Raw genomic sequence first — 22,038 nt, 5'->3', positions numbered from 1 at the left:
TCTGTGGATTATCTTGAGTAACTGGGTCATGATTTCTGGAAAGAGACATTGCTGTTGAATTTTTTGCTGCGATTGAAATTCAATTTCAGCTCCCTGAGACGTCCGGTCCAGTCTCTGAGGAAGAGCCAATCGAGTGCAGATTCATGATCCTATGATTTTTGACCATTTCCTTGACTCAAAGTCATTTTTCTCTAACACATAAAACTACAATATTTACATAGAATACAGAAAACACTTTAAGCTTTCAAACATACGTAGCTTCCACTGGTTCCACAATTGTTGAGAGAAAATAGTTGCTACAGTGCCGGAAAAGTTCTGTGAATCTGCACTCGATTACTTTTCATCACACTTTTCAAGTCATGTGATTTTAATTCAGTTTCTACTGACACATATTAGTGTGCAGAATATGTTTTCCTTCTAGTACAGACTTGTGTCTGCTTCTTTGTTTGCTCTTTTTAATGCTCAAACACCAGAAATCACTCTTGAGAAAATGTAAGCCATCAAGCTGATTTTGAATGAGATCATATACTCTATAAAGTACATATGTGTATATTTTTTTAATTCCAGTCATCAGAAAATACAGTGCAACAGTGAGACCACGAAAAACTGCCACTTTGGAACGTTACAGCAAGCCTGAGTGTTTACACGTTTTGTTTAGTTCAGGTTATAGTTATTGTACAGTATGCATTGTTCATATCTATAAACTTTATCAAACTACGTCGCTGAGGACAGTTCAGTACATCCTTACAGCACATTCATAGACTCTGATTTGGATTGGTACAACTTTCTAACATCAGCCATGTGAGAATTACTTAAAATTTCAGATTGATCATTATTAAAAAGTTTCCAAATTGTCCTGTTAAATTGTTCATATGTGATGAAACCAATTTGCAAAGAAATTATCTTCATTTGAGAAGGGATTTGGTTGCTGACGTTAACAGAGAAGACTGGAAGTCATCCACCTACTTATGAAAATTATCGACAATCTTTGTCAGGTTTAAAAACTCACATACAAACATGTAACCATGACGACAAAAATAAAGACACCAACCAACCGGCCTTCATCCCAAATAACGTCTTTAGATTATTTTTTACACTTTAGAAAGTCTCTCTGTGAAATAAATATATACTCTATTGCATTAGTGTTGCCACTGAAAAATACATTTGGAGTACAATCTTTTGAAGGAGGTGTGAAGCGTCATAAATCCTGCTGGTGAGCTCGCAACAGTCAGGAGAACAATCTTGAGTATAGATGCAGGTACATAACCTCAGTGTGCCTGTACACATTTATACAATCAGAGATGCATTATAACATTTACACCATAATTTCCACACACCTCACTGTCTAAAACTAATACAATCCAAAATATTAGGTAGTATAACAGAAGCTGTACTGTAACTAAACTAATACACTTTGATACAATCTATATTCTGTGATACCACAGATGTGGTTTACAGTACCGACAGATTACATGAGTAATATGCTGTAAACTTTGCATTACAGATATTTAGATATTGTATAATTTGTTTAAAGGGATAGTTCACCCAAAAATGTAGTCATTAGCTACTCACCTTCATGCTGATTGAGGGTCGGGTTTATTTCATTAGTCTGCAAAAAACTAAACCTGACCTTCAATCAGCATAAGGTTGAGTAGATAATGACTGAATTTTCATTTTTGTCTGAATTGTCCCTTTAAACAGTATTGATAAAGCGCTCACTCATACATACAGCACACATTACATAATGAGAGAGGCGAGGCAGAGATGTGAAGCCATGTACAGCCAGAGACTAAAGCACGGCAGGCAGGACAGTGCAACAAAAGTCAGGCAAATAACTGGTTCATAACACAATTCAAAAGTAAAGTCACTCATGTACAGAGTTATTCCAGAGGAGCACACTGTCGTGCAGGAAGTGTTTGTGCTGCAGGTCTACAGCAGGCTGTCCAGGCTCTTCTCAGCGCTCTCCTTGTCCTCGTCAGCGGTGTGCGGGCTGTATTTGTCCTGGTGCTGCTGCAGGATGGTGACGACATCATGGTGGCCAAACTGCACCGCTTCATCCATCGGCGTGTTCCCCCATCTGTGGAAGAGAAACCAGTGGGGGAGGAAGTACTCAGATCCTTTACTCATGTAAAAGTACTAATACCACACTGTAAAAATACTCTGTCACAAGTAAAAGTCTCACACTGAAAATCTCACTTCAGTGAAAGTGTGTCAAAAAGATATATAATCAGAAAAATATACTTGGAAGTATTAAAGACAGTTCACCCCAAAATCTAAATACATATTTTTCCTTTGACTAGAAGCGCTGTTTATCCATCTGGACTGTTGTGGTGTGAGTTGCAGCCGTAGAAATGTCTGCTTTCTCTCTAATATAAAAGAACTAGACGGCACTCAGCTTTCCAGAAATCATGACCTGGTCACTCAAGAGAATCCACAAACCTTGTTGTGAGCAGTTTCATGTTGGAAATAACTATACTAATTATGATTTAAAACATATGATTAACTTATGAAATATAATTTTACAATATGAAGAAATCAGTGGCTGGTCTAGTTTGACCTCAGCGTCTCATGTGTCTTTCAGTTGTTGTTGGTTTTTCATTCTTTCAGAGCACAAAGTGACACTGTCGCAATGTTTGTTTTGTCCAACCAACAGCCCAAATCTCTAATTATTTTAAATAATTAACAGGAAAAGCAGCAAATCCTCCAATTTATGAGGCCAGAACCATTGAATGCTTGAAAAATTACTTAAAAGATTATCAAAAAAGTTGGCAGTTCATTTAAAATCTTGGAAAAAGTCTCACGGTTTGTTTCTGTTAAATCTCTTAGTTGAAGAGTTTCCAGCAAAAACTATTTATGTCTTCTACTGGCAAGGAGCTGCATTTTTTTCAGTGGATTCAGCCCAGACCTCCAACTGTTAACCAGTGGTACAGAGAAATCTTTAAAGTTTTGTGCTTGAGCTCAGTTTTGAAGGGGAATGAGAGGGTTCTTGATAAGTTGTGGGCACCTTTTCTAAACCACCTCCCATCCTGTTCTGGACTTTTCATTTGAGTTTTGATTCTCTTGAGATTTTAAATCAATTATATTGTATAAGCATTATAATTTGACGTTATAATTTCTCTGAAAAAAGAAAGATCTGAATCGGATCTCACTATTTTAAATACAGGAGGAAGTTGTGACAAACACAACACCTCCTAAAGATTCATACTTCTCACTGGAGTTGTGGAGAAACAGGGTGGACTCACCTGTCTCTGGGTACAGGGTTCACCTTGCAGGCCTCCAGGAGGAAGCGCACCACCTCTGTGTGTCCTGAGAGCAGAGCAGGTGTCAGAAATACAAAGTACACATGCAAACATAATTCTGATTGGCCAGAGTCATCTCAGCATATAATTCAGATTACGCAGTTTAAAAATATATATATATTAATGTCTTCTCTGTAGCATCTGTATTCCTATTAATGTCTCAAGTGTCTTTGAGCTTCTGTTGCAGGTTGTTTCCTTCTTTTCCTTTTCTTTTTACTTTTACTTTAAATACTTTTGTTATTTAAAATGAATGACCTTCACTTGGAATGGAGAACTTACAGACGATGGTTTTTGGCACTTTTACTTAAGTAAAAGATGTGAGTACTTCTTCTTCTTTTAATGCACACTAAATGACAAACATTGTATGACAACTGCAGTGTCAATAAAGATTAACGTCACCTTCAGCTGCTGCCACATGCAGGGCTGTTCTGGAGTCGTAGTCTCTCTGCTCCATGTCAGTGGACGACAACGCGAACCTGCACACACAAACTGTGTTACTACTTTTGAAATGACCTTCAGTGTCTAACAGTCTAACAGGCGAATACTACAACTGAGGGTTGAAAGATCCTCAAACACTGAAGCGTCGCCCTTTTTTCCGACAAATATATGTTGTTTATAAAACTAGAAAATTTAAAAGGCTGAACTCAAGCCAACTTCTGAGCATTTCTTAAGAAGCACATCATTCATAGTTTAAATCATCACCATACATAAATTTCCAGATGTGGAGCAGTCAAAAATAACTAACTAAATAAATAAAAATAAATAAATAAATGTATGAAAAATATTAAGTCAAAATTAAATAAATATTATAAAGAAAAGAAATAAATTTGAAGTCAAATAAAATAAAATTAATATTAAATCAAAATTAAATAAATAAATATGCCCATGAAATGAATAAATATTAAGCCAAAATTAAACAATCAAGTCTATGGAATCAATACATATTAAGTCAAAATTAAATAAAAAAATAAATATTAAGTCAAAATTAATTAAATAAATAAATACATATGCCTATGAAATAAATACATATTAAGTCAACATTAATTAAACAAATATGCCCATGAAGAAAATAAATATTAATCCAAAACTAACTAACTAACTAACTAACTAACTAAATAAATAAATAAATAAATAAATATTAAGTCAAAAGTAAGCAAGTAAGTAAATAAATGGATAAATATTAATTCTAAATTAAATTAAAAACATAAATGTAAAGTCAAAGTTAAATTAAAAAATATTCTTATGGTATTAAATCCTGACATAAATAACTGAGACAACTATTCCATAAGCAGGATAAACAGAATACACATCTCTAATGGCTTCCCAGAATTCCACTGACCTACAGGTTGCAGTAATGCAACAACAAAAATAAAGTGTAACATTCTGCCAACAAATGCAGGGAAGTAAACAAAATAAATTTTAACAAAGCCGGATTTAAACGATTTAGAAAATTTATTTTGTAAATGCTTTATGGCACCTCAGAGACACACACACAGTGAGTAAACATCACTGTAGTATATTTGACGTTGTAGTGACACTTATTTCAAAGCTTCCTCTGGCTGCCACTCGAGGTCACCAGAGTGCAGAGAGACGAGAGGAAAAAGTCAGGATTTCCAACATTTTTCATCTCTCTGTGTTTAAATGTTGAGAATGGACTCCACTGGATGACTAAAGTCAAATAACCCTGGATTGTCCTGTCCTGTCCTGTCCTGTAACCAATATATCACTAGTTAGTAAAAGGTGAGTGTGAGCAGCACCTCCTCAGGGCGGAGACGTCTCCTGTGAAGGCAGCAAACAGCAGGTTGATGACAGACTTGACCTGCGGACAGAGAGACAAACCACAGAGTCACTACTGCTGCACCGTCTCCAGCAGCTGTGACAAATAATAATTCAATCACTGCCACTTCATATGTGACTGATGTTACCCATCTGATTTCTAAGCAGCTTCGAGGGGAATTCACTTTCAGTGTCATCCATTCTCATATTCATTTTAAAGCATGAGGATGGTGTTATTTTCTAGTTTTCTTATTGTCAACATGAATAAACAAAACCAGCAGTGAGCTCTCAGCACTTTGACACATCACTACACTGTCTGTGGCTACAGGCTCCACAGCCCCTGGTCCCTACTGAAAACATATATTTAAAAAAACAAAAAACACATATATAATTTCCTTTTTAAATAAGCCTCAGACGTTTCCTCAAACAGCTGGGTGTTGTAGTTTTTAGCAAATGTTAATCAAACAGGAGGAAATAGCACATTGTCTGGGGACTATTTGCAGCTGCGGAATAATCCACATTTGGTGCACTAGTGAGTATTCACAGCAGCTGAAAGGTGTATGTGGGACACAGTTAAAATAAACTACAGTTCATGGTAATGAAGGAACGTGTCAGTGAGGGTAACAGTGTGGCTCATGCTCTCACACACAATACCTGATAGCAGTTTCTGGTCTTATGAATACTTGCAGCATTCACACCCAATTATGAAAGAGAATTCACCTCGTGACAGCATTACACACAAAGTTACATCTACTCAATTAGAAAATGAATTCAACATACAGTAACATAGATGAATATTAAGAACACAGAGATCCCTGCATCAATTAAGACTTACCATCAAACAGGAATCAATCATTTCCTACGAGCAAAACTTCAGGAGTTAAAAACATACAAAGAAACATTGGAAATATGTACGACTGACTGACTGTACTGAAAAAGCAATACAGCCCAGTATCTGAAAGAATATATGACCCTTTTACAGTGCAAGTTCATACAATGGTTTAATATATAAGTAAATATAATTAACACTTATTACTTAAATATTTTTGGAAATTTAAGGAAAACTGATTTCAGTTTAAGGTGGAGGGAATGGTGGAATTTAACAAGAGATAATACAGATATAAAATAATGTGCAGTTAATGAATATGATATATGATAAATATGATAAATGATAAATTCATAAGGTTTGGTTTGATATAGTTTAGTACATTTTGAGGTATATTACAGGATACAGTGAGGTGTCTGCACAGTTGCATTATTCTGTATTCAGCGGTTTTTAAGAAACTTCCCCTCCAACTATAATGGCCTTTCAACTGCTGATGTTTCAACTGGTGACGGACAAAAGATGGCTGAACTAGACAGAGAAGAAATGAATTTGAGGAGTTATATATAATATATGTTTATGTTTATTTGCATTTTATAAATTTCATTTAAGTTGACCAGACATGAAGATTGTGACATTGGGCTTTTTCCTGTCGTTTCCTATTTCGGTCCTTGCTTCGTTGGTGCATAAACAGTATATGACGTAGCGTTGTGATGAAGTGTTTAGTGCAACAAGGACAGCATAACTCCAGGTTGAAACTAGAAAGGGGACGTCAGAGGTAAATCTGAGCGCGTACATGTACACAAGTGTGTATGTGTACAAATAGATATGCACTTCACCACTACAAGAAGGAGCGTGACACTTTACAACAGCGACAGCCAACCCTCCAGCCCATGCAGCAAAAGTAACAGCCATTAAAATATTCACAATGCATCAGTTACACCTCTGAAAAGCCAAGCTGAAACAAAAACCGGATGAGACAAACACTTGAAGAAAAATAATCTTGCACGAGATGATGTAAAGCTGAGACGTGTGTGAGCAGAAACTGAGACAGAGGAAGAACATAACTAATACAGAGCCTCATTTCAGTTCATGAGAAGGCCTTCGCTGCTTTACAGATTCAGGCAGTGAAAACATGTTGCAGAGACGCAGCTTCAGGAGCAAAAGCAAAGATATGGCGAAATGAGACTTCGTTCTTTATGTTTGGGTTCATCTGAGGGGGACGTTACAGTTAGTTCAGTACGTTATTATTTGTCTTTGAGCATTTTTTAATACTTATAGTGTTATAGTGCAATACACTGGTTACACTAGCATCGTTATGGCATTCATTTATTTATACTGTGCATTTAAACCAGCCTATACTCTGTGGATGCAGGATACGCGAGGCAGCCATGAAGTGTAGGGACGTGTAGGGGTGTGTGTATGCGAGTGCATAGTTAAAAGCAAGTATATTTCCAGCCTAACACACTTAGCCCCTATCTTTAGCATTATTGTTGTTTTACACCTTTTTCTTTACATATTTTTTACAGGCTTACAATTTCCATTTTCATTCTACATATATACGTGCTTATATATGTACGTACGTTCTGTTCTTGAATGGGAGCAACTGTAACACAAACAAAGCATCAGATTTCGACAAAATAATTTTGTCCCCTACACAAAATATTAGATCTGGACATTTATAGCCGTAGGAAACATTTGAACTTTGCAAGTTTTATTTGATTATGTAAAGAGAATCTCAATGATTGCTCATGAATTTAACTCCTTAGTTCAGTGCAAAGCTGAATAAATTGGCACTACTCAAAAGAATCAAGGCAATCAGCTGCCACAATATTTTTGAGCTCATAAACTCAAAAGTTGGATGTTATCAGAGCTTAAATATTTGAAGTTATTGTTGCATGTAATTCAAATTAAATGACTGATTAAGCCAACTCAAAAATTTTCAGTAAATGCAGCCCCTCTCATTGCAATAACGTAGCGGAAAGAAGTTTAAGTATAAAACACAGTATTTCATGTTCAGTAGAAGTCATATTAATTGGAAATTATGAGTGTTGTTAACACAAAAGACAGAAAATTCTACTGGTACAGATCCAAATAAATTTTCAGTTTTCACTGCTTTATTACGATTAATTAATTTGAGCGTTATGTTTGACAGTGAGCTTCAAGTCTGTTCAGACTGCCTAAATGTAAAATGTAACATATCAGGCACGTAAAGCTGATACTTGTTCTGTTGTATCATTATTTCTCATCATGTTAAATAATAACAGCCAGTACTTGTGTCCAAACAAACGTGGGTGGGTGTGTGCAGTAAACAGTCTGTAAATGCTACAGAGCCTGAAGTGCAAGTTTAAGCCAAACTACTCAGTATCATCCTCCACTGAAACACTGTGGCCTTTCTTTGTTTGTTGAGTCGGTTGTATTTGTTGAACAGTATATTTATAACTTTCCTCTTCCGCTGATTTATTTATTTAATACGTTAATTATGTAGCCTTGTAAGGTGCTGTGTGACCTGTGGTGAAGCCTCTCAGGGGTTAGGCGACAAAAGCTAAAAACTTTAGGCTTTAAAGGTTTCAAATGCTGACCTGTCCACAAGGAAACATGTTGACATCTGTTTGTTGGAATTGAAAAATGCTGTAAAACTGGAATGGGCAGCCATGTTATACAACATGACAAGAAGGAACAACGTGACTATGTTCACTTGTTGGTGATAGTTTGTCAGCAGGAGATTTAGTGTGTAAACAAGCCAGCATGTCCTACAGACATTTCCCCTTTTATTTAAAGGTATTTGGTTCTCTGGAAGCAAACTCCAAAAAATAAACCACTAATGACACTTAAAGCAACATTATGTAAGCATTTTACCTTAAAATAACAGCTTGCGTTGCTGGTATGGTATCAGCATATGATACCTTCAAGGTATGAACTGAAATAACCCAGCACCAAGTAGTATCATTTGATCCTTTTTTGTACTTATATACTTTGTGTGGTTTTACTTGCAGCTGGTCACCACAAGTGTTCTTCAGTTTAATGTGACATAGTTAGCCCACTCAATACAGCCTGTGGTGGTGACGTAGCACTACGGTGTCTTTGACATTCACAGGTATGGCTTTACTATGCACATGTGGCGTCTGATAAAAATGAATGTAGAAATTGCGTTAGTGTTATTTCAGGAATGCTTCCATTCACATGTTGGGTATGGAAGGAAGTAGAAAAAAGCCGACAAATAAAGCACTCTATTGGTATCGGTAGGTTTTATGTTTTTGTTACCCAGCTCTAGTTGCCAGGTTTCGCTTCACGGCACCAAACCAGACACCACCAATTATGTCACCATTTAGGAAAAAGCAGATCACATTGGGAGCAACGGTAACACAAACAATCCCCCTGCAGGGATCAATTAAGTATTTCTGATTCTGATATTTTATGAAGAAAATGGTTTCTGTCTTTTCCTCTGATGTCTTTCTCTGCCTCAACTCTCAGACAGGACAGGTAGCCCTACTTGTTGCTAGAGTAACTACTAACTGTAAGCTACCTTTAGCTAGTTAGCTACATCAAGGCAGGGGCGAAGAGACTGTAGAACATGTTGGTGGAGAAACTAATAAGAGAAAAAGAGTGACCCAAAAAATAAACAAACGAGTAAATGTGGGACTGGTTTTTCAGACGTCAGTCCTTCTTGATGTTGGACTAGTCAGGAATATTAGCTGACTTGCTATGTCTTGTGTTGTTACAGTAAATAATATGATCATAATCTTGTGATATCAGACAATCACAGATGTCTGATTGTCTCGCTTGATCAGTTGGTAACTAACCAACACCCATTACAGTTTTTCAAGGATATGCCTTAACAGAAATGATGACCTCACGCCATTTCTTTTCAGAGGCAAGCAAATGTCACCGCCCCAATTGGTTCGGCAGTGGAGTTCTTTGTTAAACCATAATCATTTCCACCCAGTTCTAATGTAATCGTAAGGAGAGCGCATGTACAGCTGTACATATTTGTGACAGCACCAAATCGCAACAAGATCAGATCTTACATAATGTTGTCTTAATGATAACAGTATAATGAAAAAAGTGGTTGTCTTCCTTTTTGTTTAGCTACCAAAGTGATAGCAATTCGGAGTAATTTTACAGCAAAAATAACTAGAAGGTCAAATCAGAGAGCACAAACCTCTGCCAAGGCCACATCCTAACATCTCACAGTCAAAACGAAAGTGAAAAATAATTTGTGTTGGCCCCATGATTTAGATCGGCTCAAAAATTTAATGACCCTCCTTCACCCATGCTACACCCTTCCACCAATTATGTTGATAACTGGGGCAAAAACTTTTTCCGTAATCCTGCTGACAAACAAACAGTACTGACAACATAACATCCTCGGCTTCTCTCCAGTTGTACACAACATCACTGCCCCAGTATGAAGGTCCACCTTAAAAACTTTGGACTGGTTTGGTAATGGAATTCTTTGTTAAACTCAAATCATTTTCACCCAGTTTTAACAGTGTAAAATGGAAGACTGTCCTATATCACTATTGAAGCTTAGAACCTGACTTTTTGGACTAATGTAATTGTAAGGAGAGTGTGTGTACAGCTGTACATATTCATGATGGCACCAAATCGCAAAACAAGATGAGATCTTACATAATGTTGTCTTAATGATAGCATTATGATGAAAAAAAGTGTCTGTCTTTTTTTTGTTCAGCTACCAATATGATAGTAATTCAGAGTGTTTTTGCAGCAAAAATAACTAGAAAGTCAAATCAGAGTGCAAACCTCTGCCAAGGCCCTGATATTTCACAATGTTAACAAAAGTGAAACATAATTTGTATCGGCCCTGTAATTTGAATCCGCTCCAATATTTAATGAGATCTTCCTTCACCCATGCTACACCCTTCCACCAATTATGTTGAAAACTGGGCCGGTAGTTTTTCCGTAATCCTGCTGACAAACAAACAGCACTGACAACATAACATCCTTGGCGCAGGTAATAATAAAAAAAACAGTTATAAGTGCAGATGAATCAGATGATAACAGTGTTTTATTAGATTTTACAAGCAACACAAGTCTAAAAAAAAACACCACTTTCACTGTAATGTCTTCAAGTCCATCACAGCCAAAGAAACTAGAAAAGAAAGTATTTGCTCAGAATAGTGAAGGAAGACAAGTTCATGTCTTTGTGAAGTTTATGGAGACTTTACATACAGAATTACAACCATGTGGACAGACAAGAAATCAAAACATGTAAAAGTTTAACAGTCGTGAGCTTGGAACTGTACGGTTTCATCTACTGTAGGTTTGGGAGAACTTTGTTACATGGGTTGTAAAATCCAATGTTCCTAACTTTAAAATTTGCACCTTCACATTTTTTCCCCACCATTTAGTCTTTATGAGATCTGCTTGTTTTAGTTTGTATACGTAAATATCTGACCAAGACATTAGAGAACCTTACAATTCCAAGGTCACCAGATTGCAATGGTAGTGATAATTTTTAAAATTTATATGCATTTCCCATGTCACAAGTAGAATTTATGCGAGAGATACAAATCAACATATATAAAGACATGTGGTAGGTAATCAGATGATCTTAAAACATACTGATCACATGGGATCAAAACAACACTTTTATTAAATCATACAAAAATATGCATGCAAGAGGGAGAATGAGAGATCACAGAGAAAACAGAATGAGGAAACACTACATACATGACATGAATCATGAAAATCTACTGATAACTGCATTCAAAAGCCCCTCTGTCATAAGTTTGATTGTACAGTAATAGAGTAATAATCACACTGTGAAGAGTGAGAGAAGGGTCGCTGATCGGAAATATCAAGTAATACAATCAGTGAAACAGGATTACCAGAGCAAAGTGGAACAGGTCAAATAATCAACCCTGATTGGTTGCCACAAGGTTACTGGACTGGTCCAGGCAAAACCAGGTCAGGAACAAAGAGAAAACCGAGGAAAGCCTGAGATGAGATACTGAAATAAGAGGTACTTTTGGAAACCGATCACCGCTTTTCACTAAAATCTGTAGCCAGTATTTGCCTCCGTGACTCATTCAATGATAAACTAATAAACCAAAATGAAGCAGGCTTTATCATCATTAAGACAATGATGGATCACTGCTTCTGAAAATCCCCTACTTGTGCAGCTTTTGACATTTGCATCTTTACATTTGAAGTTATAATCCTTAATCCATTTGTGGTTACTGGTGCTAACCAGTGCTTGGACCAGAGATACATCTGCAGTAAAAATGAAAATCTTGGTGTCAAAATTTAGACTAACACAAACCCTAACACAAAACTTTGTTCAACATTCAGACCAGTCAGATAGTGTTGTGGGTGGGACATTTACCACAGAATGGTGACTTCAGACAGAGAGGCAGCTGCATCAGAGCCAAAGCAGCACATTTCTAAATGGATTTATCTTATCGGCACATGGGTTAAAAAAAAAACAGCAAAAAAACCCCGACACATAGTCGTATCAATACTGAATATCTGATCTGAAAATTGGTCAATCCCTCCTTAGTCCTTACAGCCACATTACTGATGAATATTTATCAAAAAAACGTGTGTTAATATTTTGTGAAAGCACTAACAGTCATCTCTACAATATCGATTGCAATATCGATAAATGTCGATGTAGGCATTTGGTCAAAAACTTTTTGATATCTGATTTTGTCCGTAATCATCCAGCCGTAGTCAAAATACATTTAATAATAATGGCAGAATAAATGCCAGTGGTAAATTGTATCAAAATGCTGAATTAAGGATTTTAACTTTAAACAAAGTGAAACACTGTCCAGCTAATACCAGTTTCACTCCAATGCAAAAACTTTAAGCGGAAAGTAACAAGATCCATCGATGAAATTATTTAAAATAACCAACAGACCCAACTTCTTACATACTGAAAGGAACACTGTAGAAGCACCAAGGAGAGCTACAGGTTTCTGTAACATTTCCAAGGAGCATGAATGACAACAGAGGCTTTTGAATACTTTGCACCTCCACGGAATAATGAACAGAAAGTTGATAACAGAAAGAAACTCTAACAGAAGCCCATGACATCAAAAAAAAAAAAAAGAACACAAAAGAAAAATAACTTCAGACAGCATGACAAAGTAATAACAGGTTATTACTGGCTCCAGCAGCCATCACTTTAAGCTCAAGTCAAACCCAGGGCCAAACACCACTCACCACTTGTACAGTTTTAACAACAACTGAATAACAAACAGGTTAAACTCCGCCCTCACACTACAGTCACAGTAGAGCGACATCTAAGGCATCTGCTGACATGACAGTCATGTGCAAGTATCTCTATATTCCTGGAGGAGACAAGATTATAATTTCGGAACGTCTGAAGTGTATTCAAAACACATTCTGGTCTGCTGTTGAGGTTTATCACTCATGTACAGACACACACACACCTAAAAGCTATATACACACCTGCCACTATGTACATTCAGAAGTACAGTAAATTATGTATAAGAGAAGTTTCGATAATATACAACCTTAGGAGAGTAACACTTTCACAATAATACTGAATATGTGTTGTGTGTGTGTTTGCATACTGATTCTCAAAACACACTTTTTGAGTATATGACTTTCTGGTTCAGTGGACTGGAGGCGTCTAACCTACTTTGATAACATCTTATTTGATTTTGCAGTTCCAAGTTTTTCTTTCCTCTGAAGGCGTAAAATTCCCCAAAATAAAATCACTTTCCTCTGCTGTTAGAGCTGGGTGTTTCCATACTGGTCACAACACATACTTCTGCACTGAAATATGATCAAGTTTTTCTTTCTCATTTCACAAAAGAAAAAAAAAATCAACATTAATCGTTCTCTGAACAGCTGCACAAGAACTTTGCTTCTATATATTATATATCAACAATTCATAATCAATTGATTAATTGCATTTAAGATTTTAAACGATTAAAAATATCTTAATCGATAATTAATCTAAAGTCTAGAAATGCAACTGAACCTCAGTTGACATTGTTTTTTTTCTGGCAGAGCTGTTTACTGCATAAGAAAACTTAAAGTTATACTTAAAATGAGGGAAAAAATAAAAATAAACGAGAAAGAAAAAAATGTGAAAATGTTTTGAATTTTATTAATTATTAACAATTAACTCATCGTTAGCGTTTTCAACTATCGGTTAAGGAAACAAAATTTGCAACCCTAGTTGACGGTCTATCCAACTGTGTCCACTCTGCAAACTTTTTAACTGCACACCTTGGAAATCAAAAATAAACTCAAAAATCCCAGACCAGACATTTTGTGCCAACTTTTTGCACTTTTCTGGTACTCGGTGCTGCAGACAAATGTCAGGTCCTACCATAAAAGTACTGAGGTTAAACACCCAGCTCTACTTGCTCTCCTGTATGCCTTCTGAACTTCAGAATATCTGAATGGTATTTCAAGTACAGGTACAATTTTCAGACTAGGCACTTCTATTTTTTTCCCTTAAAGCCTTAAAGTACAGCACAGACTGACAATACTCAGTGAAGCAGCTTTATTTCTAGACTAAGGCATCTTGTTTGAACAAGAGCATATTTGTGTGCGCAGTGTAAACACACAGTAATGGTTTTGGAATGCGGCCGGGTTAAACCCTGCAGATAAACCCTGCAGTCACCTGCTCAGAGCAGAGAAGTTTAAGGTTGTATGAGGAGCGGTCAGACCCGTGTAGACTATGAGGGGCTTTAACTGGAGGTCACCACTTGCTGACGTCACGCTGAGTTTACTCACTAACCTTGACAAACATGGAGCAACCAGTTGCACACAGACATGCTTTTTTTTCTATCTGAACTCAACAGCAGCTAAGAATGATGCAGCCAGTTCACTGACAGAGCAAGTACTGAAAACAACTCGCTGTTTTAGTCGTTGCACCTCTCATGAGCTTTTTGGTTGAGCAAATCTTTTTAAAATATCGACATTGTCATCATTTTATGATGAAAAAAAAAAAATCAGCCCCAACTGTGGTCCAGGCACAAATACTGACATGTTAAAGTCAAGCTGAAGCCCTTTACTCTGCATTTAGGCCTCAAAGTTCACGTCTATTTTATACTCTCTTTTAAAGATATAAATGATGCTCTATTTCCAAGAAATTAAATGCAATGTCTATTATTAAAAGTAATTACAGCACATGCAAAGACCCTGTGCTCCTTTTTTGCCACTCCAATCGGGGTTTTCACTAATTTCAGTTTACAAATGTCTGCATTTAATCCACATCAGACATCTGTAGGTGAGTATTTTTGGGTTGGTTTTCCCTTTCAAGGTCCATCATGTAAGACTGGAAAAGCAAAATACCTGTGTTGTTAAAATCAGAATTCAAAGCTCATTTTTATAAACGAGAAACGACAGCCCAAATATTCACAGCTATGTTCACAAGATGTTCCTTTGAACCAAAACTTTCCAACAATAATTCAAGAAGGCATTAATTATACTGCCTTTTCATCATCTGCTACAGTACATCCAGCATCTGTGTCTATGTGCTAATGTCTCCGGCCTCAGTGTGAGCTACAAGAAGCAATCGGCCATGGAAAGTAGTCTGAATGTGTATTTAAAGACTGTTGGTCTAACAGCAGGCTTTACTGAAGCCACGTACATGCAAACACATTCATACATCTTTTTTGTTTTTTTGCTTAAAATAAAACTAAAATTCAAATCAACCCTTAGCCTACATTTTGATGATCATTCTAACTAAAACAAAAAAGTGGGTGAGATGAAACAACCTGTACACTGTACATCATTTCCTACACACACACACGCACGCACGCACGCACGCACGCACACACACACACACACACACACACACACACACACACACACACACACACACACACACACACACACACACACACACACACTAAGGCAACAAGCAGGCAGAGGCTATGAGTTCATTTGGAGTTCAGAGCAAAATTAACAAGCAGTAACTCTCCATCACAAATAAAAACAAAAGGAGCTTCCCAGTACATCTGCAGAGCAACTGCTTCACAAGCAATAAATAATCCTCTACATAATTTATATATAAATATCCGAGGGTGAGGGAAGGTGGTGGTGGTGTTGCAAGAGGTGGGGAGACAGATAAGTTGAGGTGGGGGTGTGGGGGGGTCTCTTTTTTTTTGTTTTGTTTTAATTTCACTCGGCGACATTGTCCATCCTATAGACTACAGTGGTGGAGCTGTCCTGGTGCGACTCAGTGGGGGAGACCTTTTTCCAAAGAGGGGCTTTCAGAGCTAGCTCTTGTTGGAGACTCTCGTAATCCATGGGTCCGAAGGAGTGCAGCTGTTTCAATTGACACGAATAACAAATTAGTCTCACTCCTTTTGTGTGTCTGTATATGTGAGTGTGACTTTTGAGTGCCATGTGGTTTGCCGAAACAGAAAACCGGAAAATCCAGAGCCAAATCCAGTTCAGTTAATTAATTATTGGCAAAACAGGACAGGTTGCATTACTTTATTTTAAAGGGTGATTGCAGTATTTTTAAAACTGAGCCCTGTTTTTTTATATATTCTGGGGTCTAAATGACCAATGGTACAAAAGGTTTTGGTTTGTTTTTAAATCAGAAACAGCCAATATATCACGCTGTTCAAAGCCACCAGACTCATTTGATAAAAACAATAATTTTATTTTGCAGAACACAAGAGTTGCTGGTCTACTGCTGCCTTGACTGGTTAGTTTGTGTTATTGTATGTGGCGTTTTAACACGCAAGTAAGGAATTGACAAATAACTTGATTAATGTATTTAATTATTAACCAGACTGACTTTGGCTCTTGTTTTCTGTGAATGTGGGCCTCCATGTATTTTTGTCACCATTATAAAGATTAGTTGAGACACCAAAGACGGTCAACAGTGTGTGTGTGTTACGGAGATCAGCATGTTAGTCAACAGCTACACAATGACGTCCTCAGCGCCACCTGCACTGTTGGAGAGAAGATGTTTGGGTCAGTCTGTCTGACGCTGTTCGTCCTTACCCGCTGGTCCCCTCCTTCTCTGCGAGGGTCGTGCTTCTTGGCGAAGTGCCTCAGATTGTCATAGTTGTGGAAGTTGAAAAGCTCCACGAGGTCCTGGAATACAAACAGTGAGCCATGCATGATGAAAATACATCAATTTACTCTACACTATTTAATCTGACATTTCATTCTGATGGCTTGAAGTTGAAAAGCCAAAATCAAAATACATCTGATTACATTTGCACAGAGGCAGCAGATTCTTGCACCCTGACATGCAGTGTTTCCTGGGATCTGTATCTGGGCTTGGCCTCCAGGTAATCATTATTCAAGGATCACTTACTTGTCAAACAGGATCAGTCACTGGAAAAGTAAGTCATCTAAATTAACCCTTAATGACCCCAATGACTGAACTTTTATTTCATGAGGCATTTTTATTTTTGTTTGTGTACAAAGTAAACAATTATTTCCTTGAAGCCACATGAATGTAGAATAAAGTATTGATAGAAGTATGAAGTATTGATATTAAAAAAGAGTACAGCTGAACACAAATAAGTTAAGGAAATGTATTTACATTAGTAAAAAGGGTCTACATTTTTTAATTGAAAGTACCATGAAATTATATTGTCAAAATCAAAAGTCTCATTTGGCCAAATACACACCGCAGGCACGCTGTGACCTGCTCCTCCATTTCTGGACATTACGTACCGTGCAGAACTGTATTCCTCTGACTGAGTTGCCCAGCTTGTCTAGTGGAGGTGACCAGCACATGATACCCATCACGTTTGGTACAACCAGTAGGATCCCTCCTGCTACTCCAGACTTGGCTGGCAGACCGACCTACAACAGAGAAAACAGACCAGTTACACAACAGAAGACTGGCTGCAGGGATCTGGCATGGCAGCGGCACAACGCTGAAAATGGAGAGTCAGCAAAGAACAAGTCAACTGGGCTTCAATGATTTATCAGTTTGAGTAATTAATCCTCCAGTTTGCCTGTGATATCATACTGAAGAAACTGATTTTCTTTCAGTGAAAATCCTTTCGTTTATTTATTCAGCTAAAATAAAAGGAAAAGGAGGTGTTTTACATGAGAAGTAAGTATTTTGGAAAACTGGGGGCCTCACTACAGAAACTGTCTGAAATCCTATGTCGAATGAATGTTAAGTTAGGATTGCATAAACCCCGTCCAAAATTCAACATAACTGCCAAATATGGCAGCACAATTGTTGGGTCTGTATTGAAATAACAATAACATGGAGAACAACATGGACACTGAAATATTGTGACTGAAAAAGGTGGCTTTTCCTCTTACCAACATGATTAATGCCTCCAACTCGTCGCTAAAACTGAACAACCATCCTTTCTTGCCCAGTATAGCAAGCTAGCTACCCAATGATGAGTGAAACGACAGTCTCATTTACATTTTAAACACAGAAATGAACACAACAGGATGAGTGCCGACTGAACAGTTGAGTTTACAGTTTACAGCTCTAGCTGGAATTTCTTAAAATCAACAGCAGCTCAGTTCTGAAGTTAAGACAAGACATGAGGTCTGAGATAGGAGTTTTCCAATCATTGGAACTTAAGACAGGACAAGCAGCTGTTTTCAAAACACAACTCACATTTACTAAAAGAGAACATAATAAAAAGAGTGACCAGCAAAGAGGAGACTTTTGATTTGTTTCTGTCAAAACTAAATGCTTCAAATGTGGTTTATCCTGACAAACTGAAAGATTGAAGATATTTTCTCACATTGCTTGTTCTCTCTGTATTTACCAGGATGTGTCTTGTTAAAATGCATCATGCTATCACAACAAACAGCTGAGCTCAGCCTCAGGCAGACGACGTGATGTGACAGCTGTGTAGGCTTAGGTGTCCTGCTTCTTAAAACAGTGGAGGGATATGTGCTTGTATCAAGACCTTATCAGTTTTATTATATGGATAAATGTTTCATCAGTATTTCAGGTTATTTCTGTATTGGTCAAAGAAACAGACCAAAAAATATGATATAGTAGACCAGGATCAAACTGCACTAACTAGTTGTTAAATGTATGTGTAAAGTCCTTCTAATGTAATTATTCTGTAATTGAGAACTATTTGAATTCAAGGAATGTCCTCATCTTAACTAAATGTTTACATCTAAGTAAAGGCTTTTCAAAAAAAAAAAAAAACATCTGTAGGATATTTTAGTGCGCATGCAATGAACGTTCTGTGACCTTCCGAGGTTACAGACTAATATTGTATGACACAATACGATTCTCTAGAAGACCAAAACAATGACGTATCTGGGGCAGGTTCCACAGAAATGACCTGATGAGGAAACATCAGGGTTCAATCAAGGTCACACACACACACACACACACGCATATGCACATGCACATACACAGATAAGACTATAAAAGGAGTTTGCACATTATCACTCTGGTTTTTCTTTGTCAAATGAACTGCTCCTCTTATGCACTAAGTTCCTGTCTCTGTCTCATCTCTGCGTCGACTCTCATTTGCCACCACAAGGAGTGTTTCATTCACCATAAACACAGAAATCGATGCTGAAATAGAAGCTGCCTTTTACTTACGTGGAAAGCAAACTGTCCTGAGAAGTCGTACATGCCGCAGGAGTGCATCAGACTCAATGTGTTCCTCACCGCCTCGGGGCTCAGCACACGCTCACCCGTGATCGGGCAGATGCCGCCGTTAGCCAGGGTGGCCGCCATGACACTGGCACTCTCGCAAGTGACCTCAATGGAGCACAGCTGGAGATTGACCAAAAAGGACAAGATGTATCATTTCTGATTTTTTTTTCTACTCAGCATCTCATATTATCACCTCTACCACTACTGTGGGGAAAAAAAACAAAGATGTGCATGACCATCAGAGTTAAGGGTGCAGATACAAAGTCCTCTTTTCCACTACAAAATACAGCCTATACCCCAGTAAGAGAGGGGAAACGATTATTCAAGATAAACCTTTTTAAAAATCAATTAATGATTTTTATAATGCTTGGTTTTAAGGGGTGCTGCAACTGCTCAGAATGAGTGGATGATATGGCCTTTCAAATAAGGCCATGTTATTTGAATGTATTTTCTGATAATGGTATTCTTGACATTATGACAAAATGATGAAAAATATTTTTATGGCTCTCCTTGTACTCAACTGAGAGCTTCTGCTTGGGGTGGCAAAATTAGTTTGTTGTACTGCCGCCTTTGTCTGTCACAATCCTGCACTATGTAATACACTTATTACATATTACATAATGTCTGATTCTCTGTAATCAAACCACTTTCACAATACTTAAGTTGCTTCCCTTTTTGGGCCCTCCATCATAGCATTACTAGTATATGAACTGTTGTATCATGAAAAAAATGATAATGCTATATTGTGAATGATGTGATATGTCAGACTGCATTCTCTGACATGTTTACATGAGGGAATCTCAAATAATGGTAACAGCCTTTCAGATCTTTTAAAATGTGCATGTGCAGCAATTATTGTATAGTACAATTAGGCAAGCAAGCAGGTAATTATATTGGCTGAAAAATATCCATATCGTACATCTCTATTTGCCACCTGTCTGTGCAAAGTGAATAAGCTATTTGTAGCACACAGGCTGAAAAACAGAGGGGGTTTAAGAAAAAGAAGGAGATATGTGGCTAAAATTGGTAGAGAAGCAGAAACTGCATTCGGTCAGGATCTCTGACCCTCGGGGCTGAAATCAATATTGTAGGAAGAGCAGCAAAAAAAGCAGAAAACAATATTCACTCATTAGAAATTAATAAGAGTTGAAACCTGATACTGAAAAACAAAATCATTGCTACACTCACTTGAAAGTAGAAGTCCAGTACAGATGTCATGTCTGTTCCCTCTGGGAAACACTGCAGAGAAACACAAGGGGTTGAGCACAAGTTGAGCACAAATATGAACATTAATTAACTACTGTATACTTCTTCTGCTTTGGTGAAACATAAGCAGGTAAGAATCCAGCTTAATCAAAACAGGTACATGTAAACTGAAAGGCAACTGAGGACTAAAAAATGCTGTTTTTTATTGGTCTGCTAGCAGTAACTTGCTGCGTCTTTTACAAACTTTATGCACACAGTTACTGCTTCTCAGCTTTCAAAGTAATAACAACAGACAGTGGAATACAAAGTCAGCAGTGCTTCATGATTCATCCAAGGTCAAACCTTTTTCTCTTTCAGGTAGTAGCCAATGGCAAAGTTCCTGTCGCCTGACTCACGCTCTGACTGGAATCTGTCATACAAAGAGCAGAGCACTCCCATTACATAGAGGAAGGAAATATTTGCACTGTGTGTGTGTGTGTTTGCACTTGTGTGTTGGAATTCCATCACCCCACCCCTCATGTGTACAGTACAACCAGAGCCCTCATGCTATCATGTGATGATGCTGCAACATGAGCCCACGTGCCTAGTCTTTTTCCAGAAACATTGTTAGCATGTGGCATCATCATGAATCATAAACATGCAAGTGACCTTTAAGTGACAGCCCTCCTCCTCAATGTAATCTATCCAGATCGATAAATCAAGTAACTAGCTGTGGGAGTAGAAAGTTCCAAAGCTGACTTTTTGGACCAGTTTCATTTCCAATATTTCACTCTCTCATTACAATCGTATTACTTTTCCTATGTATAGTCACTTAAATATACTACAAGAAGTTTCTACTAGGTTATGAAACAGTCTCAATTTAATACTGATGCCTCTATATGACCTACATAAGCAACCAAGATCATTTCTATGCTACTATGGCTATAGTATTAGTTGTTTTTAATGGCTGTCACCAGGTCAGATTCTCCTTGGAATCAGATAAAATGTTTTACAACATGCACAGCAGAAGAGCCTAGGTTTATATTTTCCAAAGCAATATTGCCTTAGCCAGTTAAAAAATAAGCAGATTTTTCTTTAGACAATTTTATTTTTGGTGTTTTTGTATTTTGAGGTTGTGATTGTGGTAATACTATCACTATCATCAGGTACATTCAAGGTCACCACAACATGAAAGTTCCTTGTAGGAGCTTTAACTAAGAAGAGAATTATCAAAAATCAATTAAAAAACACTAAAGCTCGGCTTTATTTAAGCGGCAATGACTGGAAAACATTGTTAAAAGCAAGAACAGATAAAAGGGGCCAGCAGACTCTAAAGATCATCCCTGCTCTGTGCATGCTAGTCATGTTTGCAA

The 22,038-nt window shown here is 37.4% G+C and overlaps 1 protein-coding gene across 2 annotated transcripts in view; it reads right to left on the bottom strand.

The window, feature by feature from the left end:
* Positions 1-1,060: 1,060 nt before the first annotated feature.
* Positions 1,061-22,038, bottom strand: part of glsb (glutaminase b) — a 43,567-nt gene continuing 22,589 nt past the window's right edge. The window contains exons 10-18 of one of the 2 annotated variants that reach the window (XM_084724454.1): positions 21,029-21,095; positions 20,669-20,719; positions 19,424-19,600; positions 17,554-17,685; positions 16,870-16,962; positions 5,057-5,118; positions 3,699-3,775; positions 3,243-3,306; positions 1,061-2,077 (exon numbers count right to left, since the gene is read on the bottom strand). In XM_084724454.1, coding sequence (XP_084580580.1) covers positions 1,930-2,077; positions 3,243-3,306; positions 3,699-3,775; positions 5,057-5,118; positions 16,870-16,962; positions 17,554-17,685; positions 19,424-19,600; positions 20,669-20,719; positions 21,029-21,095 — 871 coding nt within the window. In that variant the 3' untranslated portion in view covers positions 1,061-1,929. Of the gene's footprint in view, positions 2,078-3,242; positions 3,307-3,698; positions 3,776-5,056; positions 5,119-14,325; positions 16,180-16,869; positions 16,963-17,553; positions 17,686-19,423; positions 19,601-20,668; positions 20,720-21,028; positions 21,096-22,038 lie in introns of those variants that run through there. The other variant, XM_084724455.1, reaches the window with a different exon arrangement.

This window comes from Lutjanus erythropterus, chromosome 8 (genome assembly GCF_056507025.1).
Source record: "Lutjanus erythropterus isolate fLutEry1 chromosome 8, fLutEry1.hap2, whole genome shotgun sequence".
Taxonomy (NCBI): domain Eukaryota; kingdom Metazoa; phylum Chordata; class Actinopteri; order Lutjaniformes; family Lutjanidae; genus Lutjanus; species Lutjanus erythropterus.
Note: the sequence above shows the minus strand (reverse complement) of the source record. Positions and strands in the feature narration are given on the sequence as shown.